Source organism: Macaca mulatta, chromosome 2 (genome assembly GCF_049350105.2).
Source record: "Macaca mulatta isolate MMU2019108-1 chromosome 2, T2T-MMU8v2.0, whole genome shotgun sequence".
Classification (NCBI taxonomy): domain Eukaryota; kingdom Metazoa; phylum Chordata; class Mammalia; order Primates; family Cercopithecidae; genus Macaca; species Macaca mulatta.
Genome location: NC_133407.1, coordinates 120,800,238 through 120,821,171, shown reverse-complemented (window position 1 = coordinate 120,821,171; position 20,934 = coordinate 120,800,238). Strand labels below are relative to the sequence as shown.

Here is a 20,934-nt window from a genome sequence, read left to right as displayed (position 1 = left end):
CACCTGTAGTCCCAGCTACTCAGGAGGCTGAGGTAGGAGAATCACTTTGATCCGGGAGGTGGAGGTTGCAGTGAGCCAAGATTGTGCCACTGCACTCCAGCCTGGGCAACAGAGCGAGAGTTCATCTCAAAAATAAATAAATTAATAAAATAAAGGTTATTTTCCATAGGAAAAAAAATACTAGAAGAAAACGAAGGGAAAACTCCTGCACATTGGTCTCGGCAAAGATTTTATGCCTAAGACCTCAAAAGTATAGGCAATAAAAATAGACAAATGGGGCTTAAACTAAAAAGTGTCTGCACAGCCAAAGAAATAACAGAGTAAAGAGACAACCTGTTGAATCGGAGAAATTATTTGCAAACTGTTCATCCAACTGGGGACTAATATCCAGAATATACAACGAACTCAACAGGGAAAAAAATAATCCCATTTAAAAGTATGCAGAGGATATGAATATGTACTTCTTAAAGGACATAAAAACAGGCAACAGGTATATGAAAACTGCTCAACATCACTATTCATTAGAGAAATCCAAATCAAAATGACAATGAGTCATTCTTACCCTAGTCAGAATGGCTATAACTAAAAAGACAAAAAATAATAGATGTTGGTGAAATGCAGAAAAAAGGGGAACTCATACACTGTTGGTGGGAACATAAACTAGTACAACCACTATGGAAAACAGTATGGAGATCTCTCGAAAACTAAAAATAGAACTACCATTCGATCCAACAATCCCACCACTGGGTATCTACCCAAAATTAAAGAAATCTGTATCAAAAGGATACCTGCATTCACATGTTTACAGTAGCACTATTCACAATAGCAAAGATGTTAAATCAATCTAAATGTTCATTAACAGATAAATGAATAAAGAAAATGTGGTACATATACACAATGGAGTACTATTCAGCCATAAAAAGAATGAAATCATGTCATTTGCAGCAACATGGATGGAACTAGAGGTCATTATCTTATGTGAAATAAGCCAGGAACAAAAAGACAAATATCACATGTTCTCACTTGTATGTGGGAGCCAAAAAATTGATCACATGGAGGCAGAGAGTGGAATGATAGATAAGAGACTTGGAAGGCTGAGTGATGAGGAAAGGGGAGGATGAAGAAAAGTGGATTAAAGGGTACAACCATAAATTACGATAGAAGGAATATATTTAATATCTGACAGCAGAGTAGGGTGACTATACTTAACAAAAATGTATTGTACTTGGGTGATGGACACCCTAAATACCCTGACTTGCTTACTGTACATTCTATACATGTAACAAAATTCACATGTACCTCATAAATTTGTATTAATTGTAAAGAATTCAATCAGTAATTACTAAGTAATTTAATTAGTAAGAATTTAATAATTATTAAATCTTAGTAAGAATCACTTAGTAAGTAGTTATGACAGAGATATTCCGCAAAGCCATGTACCTTTTCCCCCTCATTGTTTGACTCGAATATATAGCAGACTGATGACAGATTACTTTCACTTCTCCCACTTGATGTCCGAAGAACAAATCCAAAAAGGCGCTTATTTTCCTGGTGTGTAGCATACAAAACTACACAAGGTAATGGAAACTGCCACAGAAAACATCAGAAGCAAACATGAGATTTTACAAGTCATTACAGCAGCACTTGTGACAAACTCATAAGCTAAGTTCTAAAAATATAAATATTGTAATATATTAAAGCCAATTATTTTAACAGACTCGTAATGCAGAAACAAGTAATGTCATATTTGGTTTGAATTAACAAGCAGAAAAAGAGGTTGTTGAATATTACATTTATTTTATTAGTCATTAACACATTTTACAAAGTCAAAAAGAACTGTTAAAAAATTACAAAAAGAATTGTGTTAATTCTTTTAAGTTACATAAAATGTTCAATGATAATTCTTTTAAGTTACATAAAATGTTCAATGATAACACAATGATAAGAATTGTGTTAATTATTTTAAGTTACATAAACTGTTCAATGATAACTTTTTGGAGATGGCCACAGACTTAACTATAACAGCCAAAGACCAATCATAGCTGATCCTATCACACTTGAATATACAGGATTAGGATTATTATCAAATTGTAAAATGTGTATATATACAAAGGGACCTAAAACAAAGCTTAAATCATGTGGAACTCACCGTGAGCCTTGTAACTTGTGTCTGTGGATCAATTAACCTAAAATAATAATTTAAAAATTGGAAAACAAATTTTAATTAGGCTGAAATCATGTACATGTTTTTTCTACAGCTTTTTAAGGGAGGGTTTTACTTACTTTAAACAGTCACAAGTGACTAATAAATGCGATTCTGTCATCCGAAAGATGTTATGGATGGCCCGGGCAGCTAAGATTTGGCGCATAGTTTCATAAACAACATCTGGATGGTCATCTGATTTCACCTCCATTGAACCAAGGAATCGGACAATAAATAACTGATGAAGAATAGAATCTATAACAGAACAAGGTGTATTATATATTTTTTAATGCCATATTTCTTTTCCAAAAGAATAAAATACATTGCCTCCTTTTAGATTTTCCAGTGAAAAATTCAACAACTTAAGGGATACATTTCAAAATAACTCCTAACTACAGCATTCCAAGTTACAGGAAAATTAGGGTTTAAAATTCAAATAGCTAAAAGTAATGCTTCAACAATTGGTGGTTCTGAGGCCAGGCGTGGTGGTTGACACCTATAATCCTAGCACTTTGGGAGGCTGAGGCAGGAGGATCCCTTGAGCCCAGGAGTTCGAGACCAGCCTAGGCAACATAGGGAGACCCTGTCTCTTAACACACACACACACACACACAACTGGTGGTTCTTACAGCATTTCTGTAAGTTTGGAATTAAAATGAATAGTTAGTGGTGGAAAAACAAAATTTATGCTCCAGTACCAGAAGTGAAACATCAGCTGTTAGGAAAAGCTTGAAAGGTATCTTAGGCACTGAGAATTTGACTATAAGGTCACAAGTGTGAGTCTATAGTTTTGTATGAATCACAACATCTTAAGTCAGATTAAGTTCTGTTGTTTCAAGTGTACTATAAGTAGAGGAAATTTTGAAGTAAAGATAACATGAAAACTGAGCTTAGCAGCAGAACAAATATAAACAATAAATTCTTCACAGTTTGCTGAGAAGCAGTTCTAAAATATGAATGCTGCACATCTGTGTTACCTTCAGTTTCAGATTTTATAATTCCCCCAGATTCTCCAAATGGATTTGTACGCCTAAAAAGTTCAGAAAAAAATATGAACAAATGATCAGTTACCATGAGCCACATAGAAGAATATAATCATTAAAACCAGAGTTAACATTGTAAAAAGAAAGCTCTAAAATGCCCCATCCTGTTAAGAAACACTATTGATCACTAAATTACTATGATGAAGGCCTCTGTTGTCACACATTAACTGATCAATGTTCATGCACTTTAGAAGACACAGATGAATTGGAAGTTTAGCCATACACAACAAAAAATCAACATAATAATAAACCATGTTGCAAAAGTTCTTGAATTTAAATAAACCAGCACAGAGGAACACTGATTTAACTGCAATCTTAGCTGCTTGAGAAAAATGCTAAGAATGTCCTGGAATTGTAAAAACTTCTTTTTAGGTTTTTACTTACTTCTGTAAGTATATGTTGCAAGTTAGCTATAATCTAGTTTAAACCTGTATTTCTCAAAGCACAAGTAACAATGCAAAAAGAAAAGTGAACTGGAGATGGAAGTTACCTTCCTCCTTAGTGTGCATGGCTTGTGGCACACCACAGTGAAGGAAGAAAAGTACAACTCAAAGTAGGTTTTGAAGGGCTGGGCATTGTGGCTCACACCTGTAATCTCAGCACTTTGGGAGGCTGAGGCAGGAGGACTGCTTGAGCCCTGGAGTTTGAGATCCGCTTGGGCAACACAGGAAGACCCCCTCTCTACCAAAGAAATTTAAAAATTAGTTGGGTGTGGTGGTGCACGCCTGTGGTCCCAGGTATTCAGGAGGGTGAGGCAGGAGGATCCCTTCAGCCCAGGAGGTCAAAGCTGCAGTGAGCTATGATCATGCCACTGCACTCCAGCCTGGGCAACAGAGTGAGACCCCGTCTCAAAACAAAACAAAATAGGTTTTGGAAGCAGAGAGCTAAGTGGTTCTAAAAAAACACTGACATTAAGATAACAGGAAATTAATATCTGTAGTATGTGTTCTATTACATCAAATGCTAAGTGTATTTCTGTGATGTGTAAATGACTTTTTGTGGGTCATAGCCATGTATATCCAAATTAATATATGATCAATTCATTAGGTATCCATTCTACTTAATAAATGATTTGCCTTAAGTCATGTTTCCTTCAACCACAGCCAAGGAAAAATTTTAACTGCTTTGGTGAGAATATTCATTATATAAATAAAAGATGATTCATTAATAATTCATAATAGTGATAATGTTTTAGTAACTTCCTGAAGATTTCTTTTTCTGGTATAAGATAATATTTTCTAATAAACCCATATCACGTGTATTATCCTCAAGAATTTTAAAAAAATTGTCATGACCTAAAGACAGGGCTATCAACTTTCTTCTGCAATTTTAAGAGCAAATATCCAAGAAGTAGACCTAATAAGCAATAGAGAATTAAATATTTTGAAACTAAATTATCTTAACTCCTTAACTGAGGCAGAAGACATAGAGGAAAAACCTGCATGGTTCTTCCCTAACTATCAGTATGTTACGTAATTAAACAAAGAAAGTACAACATAGCTGATGTACATGATAAATAAGAGATGACTCTCAAATGTAGACAGCGGATTATAAGCCTTACAGACCACAGCACAATGTACCTGTGATGCTATCACCCACCTGCCTCCCTGGCCAAAGGCTTTTGCCTGGCCAGGCTGATCTTCACACACAGGAGAAATTATGTCAAACTGTATTGGGGTGTCTGGGGCAACAAGGGAATCTAGAGACAGGGCAGCCAAATTTGTAGACTCAGATCCTAAGGATCCTGAACTGCTGGTTCGAGCTGTCGGTGGCCGAGATTGTCTAAGCATAAAACAAGAAGGCATTCCATTTAATTTTCCCTTTTGGATATTAAATATTTAACAAACTATGAAAAAAGAAAACACAACATTATAAGTCAATGAGAAGTCTTATGTTTCAGTACAAACATAATCCCAGATCACAGATACTTTAAATAGCCCATATCCTTCTTTAAATAACTCACAGTGTGGTAACTTACCCTGCGGCTGGCCGCAGGCTCTCGTGCCTCTGCTGGAAAGATGGGGAAGGAGTGACAGCTTCCAGAGCTGACTGATTTACTCGTGCAGCAGTTTCCTATTTTAATTTTTTTAAAAAAGGACTAATATTAGTAAAGTAAGCAAACCAAAAGTTTGAATGTAACCCTGAATTGTTAGAATGCTTCTGGTTACACTTAAAATATAAATTAGAGCTACTAAAGTAGTTCTGTATTCCCTCACCTTAATATTAGGGTACATAACTGATTTCCTCTTCCTATAACCTAGCAAAAAATCTGATTTTCTACTTATATGTAATTATTAGATATTGCTTTTTCTTTAATTTTTTAAAATTCCCTGCAAGTGTTGCACACTTTAAATTTTTAAAGAAAATATTGTTTTCTTTACATTTTTAACTACCAGATTTTTTTTATTAAAGTTTGTATTGCTAGCACACAGTCCAGTGCCTGGCACAATGGACAATCGATACATTTGTTGAATAAAGAAATTTAGAAGGAATAAGGAAATACTCACAAAATACGAGTATTTTATAACTATGCTGGTAAAGTTTTCACAATTTTCCAGAATATATTTATGCTCAGAAATATCTGTTTATTAATTTATAAAGTTGTCATATTTTCAGAACGAAAAATTGAAAATAAGAAAGCTTTTCATAGGAAATACTTTAGACTGTTTTATTTAAAATATTGACTGAATAAAAATGGTATTTAAATTAGAGATCTGTTTTAATCATGTACATATAGTTAACATTTCTGTATACTTAAAAAGAGTTAACATGGTAAATTTGTAGATTTTTTCACAATTTTTTAAATGGTCTTTTTTTGGGAGACAGGTTCTCTGCTGCCCAGGCTGGCGTGCAATGATTATGGCTCACTGCACCCTCGATCTCCTAGGCTTAAGCAGTCCTCCCCATCAGCCTCCTGAGTAGTTGGGACAACAGGCACTACTCCATAAACATGGTCTTTAAATTAGAAAAAATAATAACAAAACAATTTTGCATTTCTGTGTCTTATTGTTAGCAAAATCACCAATACAATGCTACAAACTGATCAAAATTTCTATTCTCACAGATAAAATAATTCTGGATAACCTAAGAAATACTAACTAAAAATTAGTTCTGATAATTGGTAGGAAAAGACTATATAAGTATTACAAACTATTCAAATCCAAACACTGTATTCCCTAGATGATAAAATAAATCATTTAATTTGTATTTTAATGGTATTTTTTGTTGCTCCCAAATAACCTTACAAAAAGGAAAAGCTAGATTGGCAGGATATCAAATTACTAAAAGCAAAAGGTTTCTCTATAGTTAACATGGATTTTCCGTAATTAAACTCATAATTATTATTTATTTTTTTTTTTAGACAGAGTCTTGCTTTGTCACCCAGGCTGGAGTGCAGTGGCGTGATCTCGGCTCACTGCAAGCTCCACCTCCCGGGTTCACGCCATTCTCCTGCCTCAGCCTCCCGAGTAGCTGGGACTACAGGTGCTCACCGTGACGCACGGCTAATTTTTTGCATTTTTAGTAGAGACGGGGTTTCACCGTGTTAGCCAGGATGGTCTCGATTTCCTGACCTCGTGATCCGCCCGCCTCGGCCTCCCAAAGTGCTGGGATTACAGGTGTGAGCCACCACGCCTGGCCTAAACTCATAATTTATTGTATTAGACATAATTATAATACATTATATGTTACAGTATAATTACTAGTATTTTGGAGGTCATGAGATTTTGTTTCTATGGTTCAAAACTTCCTCCTAGGCATTTCTTAGCTGGCACTTCAAATTCATTAAGAAAAAAACAGAACTTTTCTTTCCCAAATTCCTCTTCTCTTCTCTTGGGTTTAAAACCTGGAAGTCATCTTTACCTTATTCATCTCTTTCATCCTTCATATCAATCAGTTACTAAACTAGTCTAGCCCTCCCATCTAATCCACCATTACATCAACAGCAGATTACAATTTAGAAGAGTGAGAGCCTCCCAAAGAAATCAGCCCTCCCAGCCTCAGCTGAAATCATCAGCCAGGAGTTGCCTGGACTCTCTCTCACAGCACAGACAGGCCCACCAACAGTGGCAGAGGTCAGACAGCTCCTGTCCTAGAGTCAAGTCCTTTTCCAACTATGCTGCGGTACCCACTTGACTCCTTCAAGGATTCTCTGTACCCCTGTGTTCTACCTGTATGTTTGGACTGCACCTATGGCTGTATCTACACTTCAGAGTTCATCTGGTTTGATATCCTTACTACACAAAGTATAATTTGCAAAACTGGGAATTCACGCTGTATCACCCCAGACATACTGAATCATATTATGCATTTTAACAAGACCCCTAAGTGACTTGTATGCACATTTCAGTTTTGTATTCTCTATGAAGAACCTTTAACTTGGCTGGGCATGGTGGCTCATGCCTGTAATCCCAGCACTTTGGGAGGCCAAGGCAGGTAGATCACCTGAAGTTGGAAGTTCGAGACCAGCCTGGCCAACATGCCAAAACGCTGTCTCTATTAAAAATACAAAACTTGGCTGGGCATGGTGGTGCAGGCCTGTAGTCCCAGCTACTCAAAAGGCTGAGGCAGGAGAATCGCTTGAACCTGGGAGGCGGAGGCTGCAGTGAGCTGAGATAGTGCCACTGCACTCCAGTCTGGGCGACACAGTAGGATTCTGTCTCCAAAAAAAAAAAAAAACAAAAATCTTTAATTATACTACAGTTTCATAAATTTGCCATTTCTGCATTTGTACTTATTCTCTTATCTGCACTGTGTCTTCTTTTCCTCAAAACACAAACAAATCCTACCCAACTCAAGTTTCCACCATTTCCACAGAGTTTTCTCTAAAGTCCACACTGATCTTAATATTCTCAAAACTATTCTCAAAACTTAAGCCTTTAGTCATCACCATATGCTTTCAATTACATCCTGTTTTATCTGAAATGAAATGTTACTTAAAGTTTTAGTTTTGTCTCTCCATACAGATAGGCTCCTAGAGGGCAGAGGCCATGGCTCAATTTTCTTCTGTATTTCCTTTCTTCATGGTGCTCAACACAGAGTTAAATAGTCAACACCCAATAAATATTTGTTGGTTGACTGAGCTGAGTATCTTTTGAAATAATTTATTGTTCTAGGAAGACCATTCATTACATATATGGCACATTAAAGCTACTCATTCAGGCCAGGCGCAGTGGTTCACACCTATAATCCCAGCACTTTGGGAGGCCAAGATGGCCAGATCACCTGAGGACAGGAGTTTGAGACCAGGCTGGCCAACATGACCAAATCCTGTCTCTACTAAAAATACAAAAATTAGCTGGGTGTGGTGGCACACACCTGTAATCTCAGCTACTGGGGAGGCTGAGGCAGGAGAATCATTTGAACCTGGGAGGTGGAGACTGCAGTGAACAAAGATGAGGCCACTGCACTCCAGTCTGGGCAACAGGGCGAGACTCTGTCTCCAAAAAAAAAAAAAAAAAAATCTACCCATTCAAGGCCAAATTAAAAAATTACAGAACTTGAAAAATTATGAATTAATAAAAACATGTAAGCCACAAAATTACTCAATTTTGTTAGATCTGGGTAACATAAAATAAAAATATTACCTCTGGATTTTCACTTAAGTATATTTGTTTAGATATGTTGTTTATTGTACAGATCCACTGCAAGAGAAAAAAATAGAAAAATATAATTATTTTTTTCTACAAAGCTTCTCTTGTAAAGGCAAATGTTCAATACTCAACTGCAACAGATGTTTCATTAGAAGTAATCCATTTATCTTCCTTATAAGAAAACATTTCATAAAGAGGGTGCGTATAAATATATATAAAAGAACATTCAACATTTTCATTATTTAAATATATGAAAACATTCAGTAGATTTATATAAGAATCTCAAGTTTAATTCACATAAGAAAATAAAAAATACAGCAATCATGTTAAATTATGCTTAATAATCTATATTTATCTTTTTATATCACTTCCCCTCCTAATCCCCACCAAACAAGACGGTGTGAACTCAGGTATCATAAACACAAATGCAAAAAAAACTTAAAAGACAAATATATTCTTGGCGAATATATTTTACATGCCTCCCTTCTGTCAAGTTTATAAATAATTAGCATAGAAAATCTCCACTCTACATCTTTTGCTTCACTCTCGAGGATTGAAGTGCCTGATGAGCCTCACTAATCTAAACAAATATTTTATTTGGTAAATTATGCAGAGAACAGAGACATTTGTGTGTGTTCCTCAGAGACCGAAAGCAAGTTTTAATATTACTCTTTTCCATAAGAAGTAAATAAAGGTAGATCTCTATAGCATTTCCAACTTTTATCTTTTACCAACACAATTATAATGCCAAATTAAAAGGCGAAAAATCAAGCTAAGATATATTTTCATGGAAGAATGTTTCTCAAGATAAAGGTTTGAAGCATCAATTATTGCTAATACCTTACCTTCCATATCTGATATAGTAGGAGTAAAAATGGAGTCAAAAAGAAAAGGCTCATGAGGAAGAACAGAGACTCCCAAATTTTTGTTTTTCTATCTTTCATTTCTCCAAGATTTTCAGCTTTAGTTGTTTCCTTGCCATGTCACATCTGCTGCCACTATGTTCTTAGTGCAGCAAATAGTGTCTCAAAGGATTGGTGAGAGAAGACAGTAAATTAAACTGTCACCTCATGATACTAACAGCCTGCCAGACAGCAACAGTCACAAGGTCATTTCTCAATCTGAGTCTTTAAAATAGCAGAGATGATCTCTAAGGTCCCTCCCTCTACAAAATTCTGTGAGAAACAAGAATATTGCTCAAGGACAATAGACCTTTACCAAAAAAAGAAAAAGAAAGATTTTTAATTAACTAGGATTTTCCAAAATTTCTACAATAAACATATTAATATATGTTTTGTCATCAGAGAAATATTTTTAAATGTCAATGAAGAAATGAACTAAGTAAAATCTTACCTCTTCATGATCTTTTTTACTCTCTGCTTGCAAAATTGAAGATCTGGAAGAGAAGAGACATTTGAGCCTCAACTGTTTAAAAAAGTATTTTCAACATAATCTGAGAGAACTTTTTAATCTTTAAAGGTAAAGGCATGTATAAAAACCAATCGGTATTAAAAGAACAAAAACAAAACACAACCAACAGTATCTTAGGAAAAGGAGACCACCAGAGGTATCAGGATGCAGACTTTAACAACTCTGACTTTGGCTACCTATCCCAAGATGTACCAAAAAGGAAACAGGTGCTGATCCTTAGAAGACAGACCATGACAAAGTTACATTTCAGTGAAGGCAATACATTTCAACTTATCATATATATTTCCTATATATTATGAACTATCATATATATTTCAAATATGCATCAATGATCCTAATAGCAAAAACTTTACTTCATTATTTCTCCTTTAATATTAAATCAAATATTTCAATGTTACTCATTAACATATCATTAATTCACTTTTCTACAGATATAATATTAGAGTTAGAGAAAATAATAATTTTTACTAATTTTGCATCACACCAGGAATATGAAATGGGAAATCAGGTAAGCATTAAACAAAAAGTAAGTACTTATAGTAAGTAACATGTTAACAAGTTGGTAATTTTGATAAATGAATACAGTGATTCCCAATATCTAGTGGGATAAATCCACACAATATTGGCATTCATTGTATGTTTGTAGAAGGAATGTGAAATTAAACAACCATTTTGATAAAGGATAGTGAGCTATAATATCTTTTTTTTTTTTTTTTTTGAGACAAAGTCTCACTCTGTTGCCCAGGTTGGAAGGCAGTGGCGCGATCTCGGCTCACTGCAACCTCTGCCTCCTGGGTTCAAGCAATTCCCCCTGCGTCAGCCTCCCAAGTAGATAGGATTACAGGCACCTGCCACAATGCCCAGCTAATTTTTGTATTTTTAGTAGAGACTGGGTTTCACCATGTTGGCCAGGCTGGTCTCAAACTCCTGACCTCAGGTGATCCACCCACCTTGGCCTCCCAAAGAGCTGGGATTACAGGCGTGAGCCACCAAGCCTGGCCTATAGCATCTTTTTTTCAGGGGTAAAGGTCAAATTTATTTATTTGTATAATATCTTAATGTGCATAAATACAGGGGAAAAAAATGACTTTCAGGGAACCCAGAGGCTGCTCCTGATTATTAAATTAAGAAAGTTCAAAGGTTAAAAGCAGTATTTTAATTGAGTGGGGGAAAAATGGCAGATAGTCTAAACATCTATCATTAGGAAAATGTTTAAATTATAATGTATGTCCTTAAATAGATTATAGAATAGCCATTATAACATGTTTTTAATAGGTGGCTGCAAATCCAAATTACAGTATTTCTTCAACTATTTTTAAAATGTACTTAGGTTAAAAATTGGAAGGCAATGGACAAAAAAGTTAATTGTTGCTTTCGATTAATAAGACAGTAGAATTTTTTCATACTCCTTTTTAAACTTTCCATGCTTTTTGAAAATTTCTTTTAAATGCTACTTTAAAGATTCTCATTTAATGCAAAAGTAATAGAAGCTTGGGCGTGGTGGCCCAGGCCTATAATCCTAGCACTTTGGGAGGCTAGCGCAGGAAGACCACTTAGGTCCAGGAGTTGGAGACCAGCCTGGGCAACATGATGAGACATCTCTACAAAAAAAATTTTTTTTAATTGCCAGACATGGTGGCATGCACCTGTGATCCTAGCAACTTGGGATCCTGAGGTGGGAGGATCCCTTGAGCCCAGGAGGTTGGGGCTACAGTGAGCCATGTTCACACCACTGCATTCCAGCCAGGGAGACATAGTAAGACCCCACCTCAAAAAAAGGTAATAGAAATTTTTTTAAATGGTATTATAAACATTAATGGAAAAATAATCTGATCAGAAATATTTGATTAACATTTTAAAATAACACTGTTGTTAGCACCTACTGTATGTCAGTCACATTACATATGTTAGAATTTCTGTTCCTCACAACAATTTACGAAGTAGGGATTACAACCCCCCCACTCACATTTTACATGAACAAAAATGGAGCTGAGAGGGGTTACAGACATTACTCTGCTGTCTGAGACCACAGAGTAAGTAATGGATCCAGAATTTGAACTTTCTGACTCCAGGTTTAGGACTCTTTCCATGAACTTGTTCTGTATTCCCCGATGCTACACAGGATTTTCAGTTCCAGTTCCCTAACATGAAATCACAGGTCTTTACTATATGACATTGCTTTGACAACCTCAAAATATCAACAAACCATTTAACCAAGACAGAAACAAAAATTCAATATATTTCTACAAGATTAAAAAGCAATTTATCTTAATACATATGAACCTAAAATGTCCATAAAATTTCTAAACAAAAAGGAATTATCCCACATTTCAGAAGTTTAAAATATTATAGATAATTAGTAGTAGGAAAAAATACTAACTTTTTTCCATCGAAAGAAGTGATCTGAAAACAATATCGTCTGTCTTCACAGTCCACAGCCATCACTGAACAGTTGTCTATGTCCATGGCCAGGCCTCCTGCTACATCCCCACGGGCCTGACTCATTAAATTTCCACCCTGCGTGAAGTAAAACTGTCTGTCCCAGGTAGATGACACCAAGCCTGTTTTACTAAATGAAGAAAGCACATTCACTCTTTAATAACAACATACCTGAATCTCATCATCAGCTAGACACAAGATAAAGCATGTTACAAAGAACTGGCTTCCGAAAAGCCACCAAGATGCCAAGAAACTAAATATAAATATGCTTTCAGTCTCTAAAATAAATTCATGTATATTGACTCACTTTTGTGAATGTGTATACAGTTTCCAAAACAAGGCTGGAAATTATCAAACTGTGGCTGTTATAATAACGATCCATAAAATACAGGTTATAGTTCAACTTCCAAGGGAGTAAATTCAAAACAATAGAATTTATTTTATTTCTAGGGTTAACCTGCTTCATCCTATCATCAGGTGAAAACTAACATTTGACTTGGTGCTATAATTACAAATATATTAAAGTATGATAAATGATATTTCGCAGCATTCTCATGTGATGATACCATATGTGAATATTTACTTAAACTCAAATTAGTTTCAGTTCATTTTTTTTTTGAGACAAGAGTCTCACTCTGTCCCCTAGGCTAGAGTGCAGTGGCGCGATCTCGGGTCACCGCAACCTCTGCCTCCCAGGTTCAAGTGATTCTTGTGCCTCAGCCTCCTGAGTAGCTGGGATTACAGGCATAAGCCACCATGCTTGGCTAATTTTTGTATTTTTAGTAGAGGTGGGGCTCCACCATGTTGGCCAGGCTGGTCTCGAACTCCTGACCTCAGGTGATCCACCTGCCTTGGTCTCCCCCAAAGTGCTGGGATCACAGGTGTGAGCCACCACGCCCAGCCTTGGTTTCACTTCTTTTATCATTCTACATTATTCAATAAATAGCTAGGTAGGATTTTACTTCTGAAAAGTATTTACGTACCTCATCTGTCAAAAAGTTCACATAATACTAACACCTCTAAAAAGTTTCAACCTTTAATAAAAATCAAAACAATATGACAGACATCAATTATTTATTATATTCATTTGGTATTGTCTTACATGATATACAATATACAAAAATAACAATAGTTTTCTTACTTCCTAGCATTAAGGTATCCAGCCTTTCGGGTTAAATTTCGATTAACAGGAAATTTGGTGGGGTCTGGGTCAGGCACATATAAGGGATCACTGGCTACTTCCAAATCCTCTATTGTCTGTTGCATGGTCTCTATATCACTGTCCATTTCCCTGCGAACACTGATACAGAACAGATTATTTACTATAAATCACAATCAATGTAGAACTCCTTACTAATCATGTTTACCTGCATATTTGTTTTGGATATGTTTTCTTAAAGAGAGGAAATGTGGCATGCGTGGTTAAAACAACACAAATACATTTTAAAACAGGTTTACAGTTTATTTGAAACTTAGATATTTTGGAAACAATACTAAATTCAAAAAATGAATGAAGCCCCACTGAATCCCTGATTTTGGCATAATTTTCAAACTGCGCCTTTAAAACAGAGGTCCTGTGCCTTTAAAACAACAATCACTTTCATCTCTCTCCATACCGTGGACAGACCACATATACTGCTCAGCATTTTGAACCTGATGAGAACTGCTTTCTCTCTGTCTTTAAGCTTTCATGGCGTGGAAACAATATTTAGTAATCTCCCATTAAACTCCCACAATTTCAAGTTTAAAGATAATTTCACTTATGGGGAATTACTATTATGTGTCTGTTTTATTCAGACATAAAACTGAGTTTAGAATCAAATTATCACCATTAAGAAATTCGAAGTTCACAATCTATGGAAAAAAGAGGTAAAAAAAAAAAAAAAAAAAAACAAGAAGTAGCCATGAACCATATAAGAAACTCTCATGGCAGGGAAAATATTCACTCAGGAAATTAAATGATAAATATCTTTACATTTGATATCACTGAGCTGTTAAGCTATCATTCACATCATTTCATTTTCAATTTTAAGGAAAAAAATACTTACTTCTGAACGCTTGTTCCAATATTAGCTAAAAATTCTTCCAGTTGTTCATTAAGATTTTCAGAACCCATCTTAAAGAAACTTATCTGGAGAGCAGGGAGTCAGGGGAATTGAACAATACAAAAATACATTAAGCAATACTTAAAGTAAATCATATAAACAATCTCTAAGATACATGGTTAGGTAAAAAACAAAGGAATATTCCCATTTGTGTAAAAATACATTGTAGTTTGTGATTTCTACTGCACATGGAGCCATTAAGGAAGTTAGACTTAAATTCCACTATATATCCTTTTATATTTTTTGAATTGGAACAAGTAATACATATGTATGGTTAACAATCTTTTAAAATTGGAAAATAAATTTTAAAGTATTTCCAACAAATTATATAAAGTATTTCATGTTTACTACAAAGATAAGTTTTCTATCTGATGAATAATCAGTAAAGTACTCTTTTACTTAAATAGATTCAATTTTTTGTTTTTTTTTGAGACAGGGTCTCGCTTTGTCATCCAGACTGCACAGTAACACCTCATTGCAGCCTCAGCCTCCTAGGCTCGAGGGATCCTTCCATCTCAGCCTCCCAAGTTGCTGGGACCACGGAGACATGCTACCAAGCCCAACTAATTTTTTCAATTTTTGTAGAGATGGGGTCTCCCTACATTGCTAAGGCTAGTCTTAAACTCCTGGACTCAAGTGATTCTCCTACCTCGGCCCTACCAAAGTGCTTGATTATAGGCATGAGGCACCGCACCTGGCCTCAATTTTCTTTAAACTCTTAATTTTTAGGAGACTGACACTTTGTCTTATACTACCCAAAACAAATTTCTAGCCCCCTTCCTGATGTACCTTGGGGCACGCTGGAGTTCATCTATTATTTTTAACTCAGGAAGTATGCAAGGAATATGGGATAAACTCAAACCTGTTCATTCTCTTTCAGATCTATTATGAAGCAAGTGTTTAGTTGAAGCTCCAGCAATAGGTGTAACTCTGAAATTCATTTAGCTTTCTGTTCTCAGTCCCCAGCTACGGTGAACAAGTGGTTTCATTTACCCTAAAATATTTGAAATCTTCATTTGCAAGGAAAACCATTCTTCCTAACTTCCTTAAAATAACAGTCTGATGACATTTTTTAAAATTACTTCCACAGACATGAACAAGGATGTTGAAAATAGTTTATAAATCTTTATACTTAATGTAAATATCAAGCTTAATATAAAGCTTTTAGGACAGTTATAATCCAAAATACAGTACAGTATTTACCTGAGCTTGCATGTACCCAAGTAGAGGTTCTAACAATGCTATTTTCTTCTTGTACTGAAGAGTATTTAATGCACAAAAATAATGCATCATGGTCTGGTGTTGTTTCTTTCTGGACGTGTACACATCTTCTGTTACTTCATACTTCACCTTTGAATGAAAAGATTTAAATAATTAAGTAAATAATCTACTATTATTTACTTAATTTTGTATTATCTTCAGTAGGAGCTGTGGAGAAGAGCCCACCGAGGAAAAGGTGTATCACAAGCAATTGAGCATTGATGTTCCTGTTTCTGATCTTTTAGAAATCCTTCAACATACTGGTTAAGCGAATTTTCCTGTTTAACTTCCTTCCAACCACATAATTTACAAAATGCACATTGAGGCCAGGCGTGGTGGCTCATGCCTGTAATCCCAGCACTTTGGGAGGCCGAGGCAGGAAGATCACTTGAGGCCAGGAGTTTAAGAGCAGCCTGGTCAACATGGTAAAACCCTGTCTCTACTAAAAATGGAAAAAAATTAGCTGGGTGCGGTGGTACATGCCTGTAATTCCAGCTACTAGGGAGGCTGAGGCATGAGAATAGCTTCACCCTGGGAGGTGGAGGTTGCAGTGAGCCAAGATCACACAACTGTACTCCAACCTGGGCGACAGAGACTGTCTCAAAAAAAAAAAAAAAAAAGGCATATTGAAAACAGAATTCTGTACATAACTAAGAATGGTACAGTAACTAAACTAAGCATGGCAGAGAAAGCTTACCACATGGAGGAAGGGCAGACAATTGTTTGTTATTAGTTTAGCCATTAGTCTTTGACTTTGATCAGTTCACAGCATACCAGTCTCCCCTCCTGGTTCTCTCCCTATCAGTCTTCCTCTCTTGTACTTGCTTGTCTTCCCTCACCCATACTTGAAATATGTGTGCTCCCTAGAGTTCTTTTATTCAGACAACATATATTTATTGAATACCTATTATGTAATAGGCATTATGTTCTTCTGTCTTCCTCCTTTCCTTAGAATCCTCAAGTACCAAGAATATTCTAATATTCCAATATATCAATGACTCACAAATTTTATCTCTTCCCTCTCACTCTCCCAAGTGACAGAGGAAACGCATCTCCAGCTGGGTTCTTTATGTGTGTTTATGTGCTACAAATGTACAAAACTGAAAATAGTTTTGTACACAAAACCTGTTCTTCTACTTTGTTTCTTAGCTCTCTTAATTACTACAGGATCCATCCAGACATCCAAGAAATCTAGGACTCATTTTTTATTCCTCCTATTACCACAAGACTTGTCAATTCATACTTAAGAAATATCTCTCGGCTGGGCGCGGTGGCTCAAGCCTGTAATCCCAGCACTTTGGGAGGCCGAGACGGGTGGATCACGAGGTCAGGAGATCGAGACCATCCTGGCTAACACAGTGAAACCCCGTCTCTACTAAAAAATACAAAAAAAACTAGCCGGGCGAGGTGGCGGGCGCCTGTAGTCCCAGCTACTCGGGAGGCTGAGGCAGGAGAATGGCGTAAACCCGGGAGGCGGAGCTTGCAGTGAGCTGAGATCCGGCCACTGCACTCCAGCCTGGGCGACAGAGCGAGACTCCGTCTCAAAAAAAAAAAAAAAAAAAAAAAAAAGAAATATCTCTCAAAAGTACTCCTTCCTCTCCACTTTCAGTAACAACCTTAGCTGAGGCCTTCATTATATCTTTGCAAACTATTCCAATTCCTTTCATTGGATTCCCTCTAGTCTTGTCCTCTTCACATTTTCATTAGTATGTTTGTTCTATAACACAACTGCATGATGTTATTCACCTACTTAGAATCCTTTGGCGGTTGTCCACTCCCTCTAACACAAATTTCAAGGTCATTAATATAGTAATCTGGTACCAATATACTTCTTACTCTTTCTGCCATATCTCCAAACATTTCCTTTACTGTCACAGAGTACTCCTAACCTTTACACTCTCCCAACTCCACCATGTGCCTCTGAAAGGCTGTTTTTCTTTCAGGAAAGCAATCTCCAATTCCAAACTAGTGTTATCCACTTATCTTCAATGTAAATGTCACCTTTTAAAAGTGTAACCTTTGCTGGCCGGGTGCAGTGGCTCACACCTGTAATCCCAGCACTTTGGGAGGCTGAGGCGGGCGGATCACCTGAGGTCAGGAGTTTGAGACCAGCCTGGCCAACACGATGAACACCCACCTCTACTAAAAATACAAAAATTAGCTGAGCAAGGTGGCTCACACCTATAATCCCAGTTACTGGGGAGGCTGAGGCAGGAGAATCACCTGAACCCAGGAGGTGGAGGTTGCAGTGAGCCGAGACAGCGCCACTGCACTCCTGCCTGGGAGTCAGAATGAGGCCCTGTCTCAAAAAAAAAAGTGTAACCTTTCCCAATTCACCAATCAAAGCTAACTGCTCCCCTCTCTGTGCTCTCTCCGCATTTTATTAAAACCCCTATTATTGTATTTAACTAATAACAGAGTTAATCCATGCCTTCTTGTCATCCTTGTACTCTGGTTCCTAGTCGACTTGCATGCCTTCACACAGGTAGCCTTCAATAAATGTGGAGTATCCAGTCTTTGAGGGCAGGAGTGAAGCCTATTCCCATTGTTCCCCCAAGGTACCCAACAGACTGTTTGACATATATTAGGTACTCAATGAATTTTTAAATAAAATGAAGTTGGTGAAAAAGTGTTTTTTAAAATACTTTGAACAGCCAGAAGTAATGTAAAATATATCAAATTTTATACCTAGAGCCTTTGACTACTTCTCTAAGGCCAAGTGACTATTAGAGATCTCAAAATGTATACATTTTATCAATACACCATTAAGTAGTAGTCTGCAGCGAAAATTAGAAAACGAAAAGGAAATCAATCTTCATACTAAACTTTGTGTGAGAAACATTTCCTTTGTCACAGTAGCTGTTGCACAGTAAATTGTACCCAACTATGGATTCCCACAAGCAGTCACTGCGTTTCCAACAGCAGCTGCAGCCAAGGCTACAGACACCAACACCCAGGCACAGAGATCACCTCAGTCACAAGCATCTAGAAAGACCTACACATCAAGCTTTGGACTAGGTGCTGGAGAAAGACATGATCTTAAGGCACGCCCAGAAGAACTTGTTAATACTCTGTTCTCTGATCTTTACTTGAATGCATTTCTCCTCAAATACAGTGTAATATTTCTGTATTTCACTCCTTGAACAAATATCAAAAGATATATATTTCTGTAAATAAGGAGGGCCTCATAACAGAATTTCATTATGTGTGTGACAATTCTACTTCTTGACCACTCTATCTCAGAAGACATTTTTGAACACACATATATATTCAAACAGAACCAATGCCATGTCATCGAAATACAAAGCAACAAGAGGCAATGTTATATACTGGGCATTAGTTACATTTCCAGAATAGTTATGTTTACTTATAACATCAAATTTTGGCCGAAGAAAATATTTTGTTTAAAGAGATCAATGATTATCAGAAAGGTTTCGAACAGCTAGAAGGAAAGAAAAAACTAAGGGTAATATAACAAAACATACAAAGTAACTGCTGGCTCTATTTTGATAGAGGAAAAACTAGACCACCTAATGAATAGTTGTTAATCATGACACTGAAGGAATAAATATGTATCACACCTTGTCATTTTCTCTTTTTTTGGATAATCGGCTATATCTGTTAATTGCAGCATCATGATCTGGAAAAAAGAAACGAGTGTTAACAATACAACAGTACTTTTCAAAACTTACAAATGCTTTCAATGGTCTTCACATGTGCATCTTTCCACAAACGTACTAAAGCAAGAATTTCCTACCACATGATCACTGAACTCAAATTTTCCCCACAGCCAAATTTCCCCTAAATTATGTGTCTACTTCTCAAACTGGTTTTTAAAAAATTAATTCCAGGAAACTAATGCAGTAAAGCTTTTTAAAGTATTTTGTAGTACAAAAATAGCAAACGCAGCTTAGACACAGTGGCACATGCCAATAGTCCCAGCTAATCAGGAGGATGGGGCAGCAGGATCACTACAGTATGCTATGATTGTGGCTTCAATAGCCACTGCACTCCAACCTGGGCAACACAGCAAGACCCCATATCTTAAAATATATACACACATATATATACACACACACACACACATATATACATATATATATATCTAACACTCATTAATGAAAAATTGGGATATATAAAAGAACAAGAAAGGTAAAATACTATAACATCTCTTTAAGCATTATGAAGATAGTAACCTATAAGACTTAATTTCCTTAAGATTTAAATTACACTGTATAACCAGTGTAATTTAAGAAGCAATACTGATTTAAGTAATGTTCACTTATTTTTAATTGTGTTCTTTTTTTTTTCAATTATTACAAAGAATCTAGCCACAGATATGCACTGATAAACAAATACATCACTGCAAGAAATAAGTATGCAAATTATAGGGCTTACCGTTACTTGCAATCTGAAATACTTCCTTTAACGTTAGTATTTCTGAAAAAGTTCAAGAATAATTTAAGTTTGGCATATTTATGAAATACATTTGTTTGGAAAATAATAACTGCTACTTAAACTATAATTAAAACTCCAAATAATATTTCATACTTCAACATTCAGGGTGAAAAAGCTATTCTGTGTTTCAGCTAGTCTATGAAACATTTACTATCATTAGCAACAGTTACACCACCAGAAAATCTACTTGCTACAAATTAGTGATATGACAGAAAAACAAATTTAAACACCCACTGTAAATGGTAAGATATGCAAATATTCTGATTTAGTGCCAGAATCATGCATTTTTGGTATATGAATCTAAACATTCAAATGCTAAACGAGAAACAAAACATCTTATTAATAAGATTATGCCATTCAGTCCCCTTACACTGAAGAAAAGAGATCTTGTTCTAGACCTTAGA

The 20,934-nt window shown here is 36.1% G+C and overlaps 1 protein-coding gene across 2 annotated transcripts in view; it reads right to left on the bottom strand.

The window, feature by feature from the left end:
• The window catches only part of APPL1 (adaptor protein, phosphotyrosine interacting with PH domain and leucine zipper 1), a 46,298-nt gene that overhangs the window by 10,468 nt on the left and 14,896 nt on the right, over window positions 1–20,934 (bottom strand). For both annotated transcript variants that reach the window (XM_015130635.3, XM_015130632.3), the window contains 14 exons: window positions 20,471–20,512; window positions 19,654–19,712; window positions 16,016–16,162; window positions 14,756–14,838; window positions 13,849–14,007; window positions 12,649–12,837; window positions 10,191–10,233; window positions 8,832–8,888; window positions 5,225–5,319; window positions 4,846–5,028; window positions 3,181–3,233; window positions 2,284–2,458; window positions 2,150–2,186; window positions 1,441–1,587 (listed from right to left, as the gene is read on the bottom strand). In XM_015130635.3, coding sequence (XP_014986121.2) covers window positions 1,441–1,587; window positions 2,150–2,186; window positions 2,284–2,458; window positions 3,181–3,233; window positions 4,846–5,028; window positions 5,225–5,319; window positions 8,832–8,888; window positions 10,191–10,233; window positions 12,649–12,837; window positions 13,849–14,007; window positions 14,756–14,838; window positions 16,016–16,162; window positions 19,654–19,712; window positions 20,471–20,512 — 1,469 coding nt within the window. The remainder of the gene's footprint in view (window positions 1–1,440; window positions 1,588–2,149; window positions 2,187–2,283; window positions 2,459–3,180; window positions 3,234–4,845; window positions 5,029–5,224; window positions 5,320–8,831; window positions 8,889–10,190; window positions 10,234–12,648; window positions 12,838–13,848; window positions 14,008–14,755; window positions 14,839–16,015; window positions 16,163–19,653; window positions 19,713–20,470; window positions 20,513–20,934) is intronic.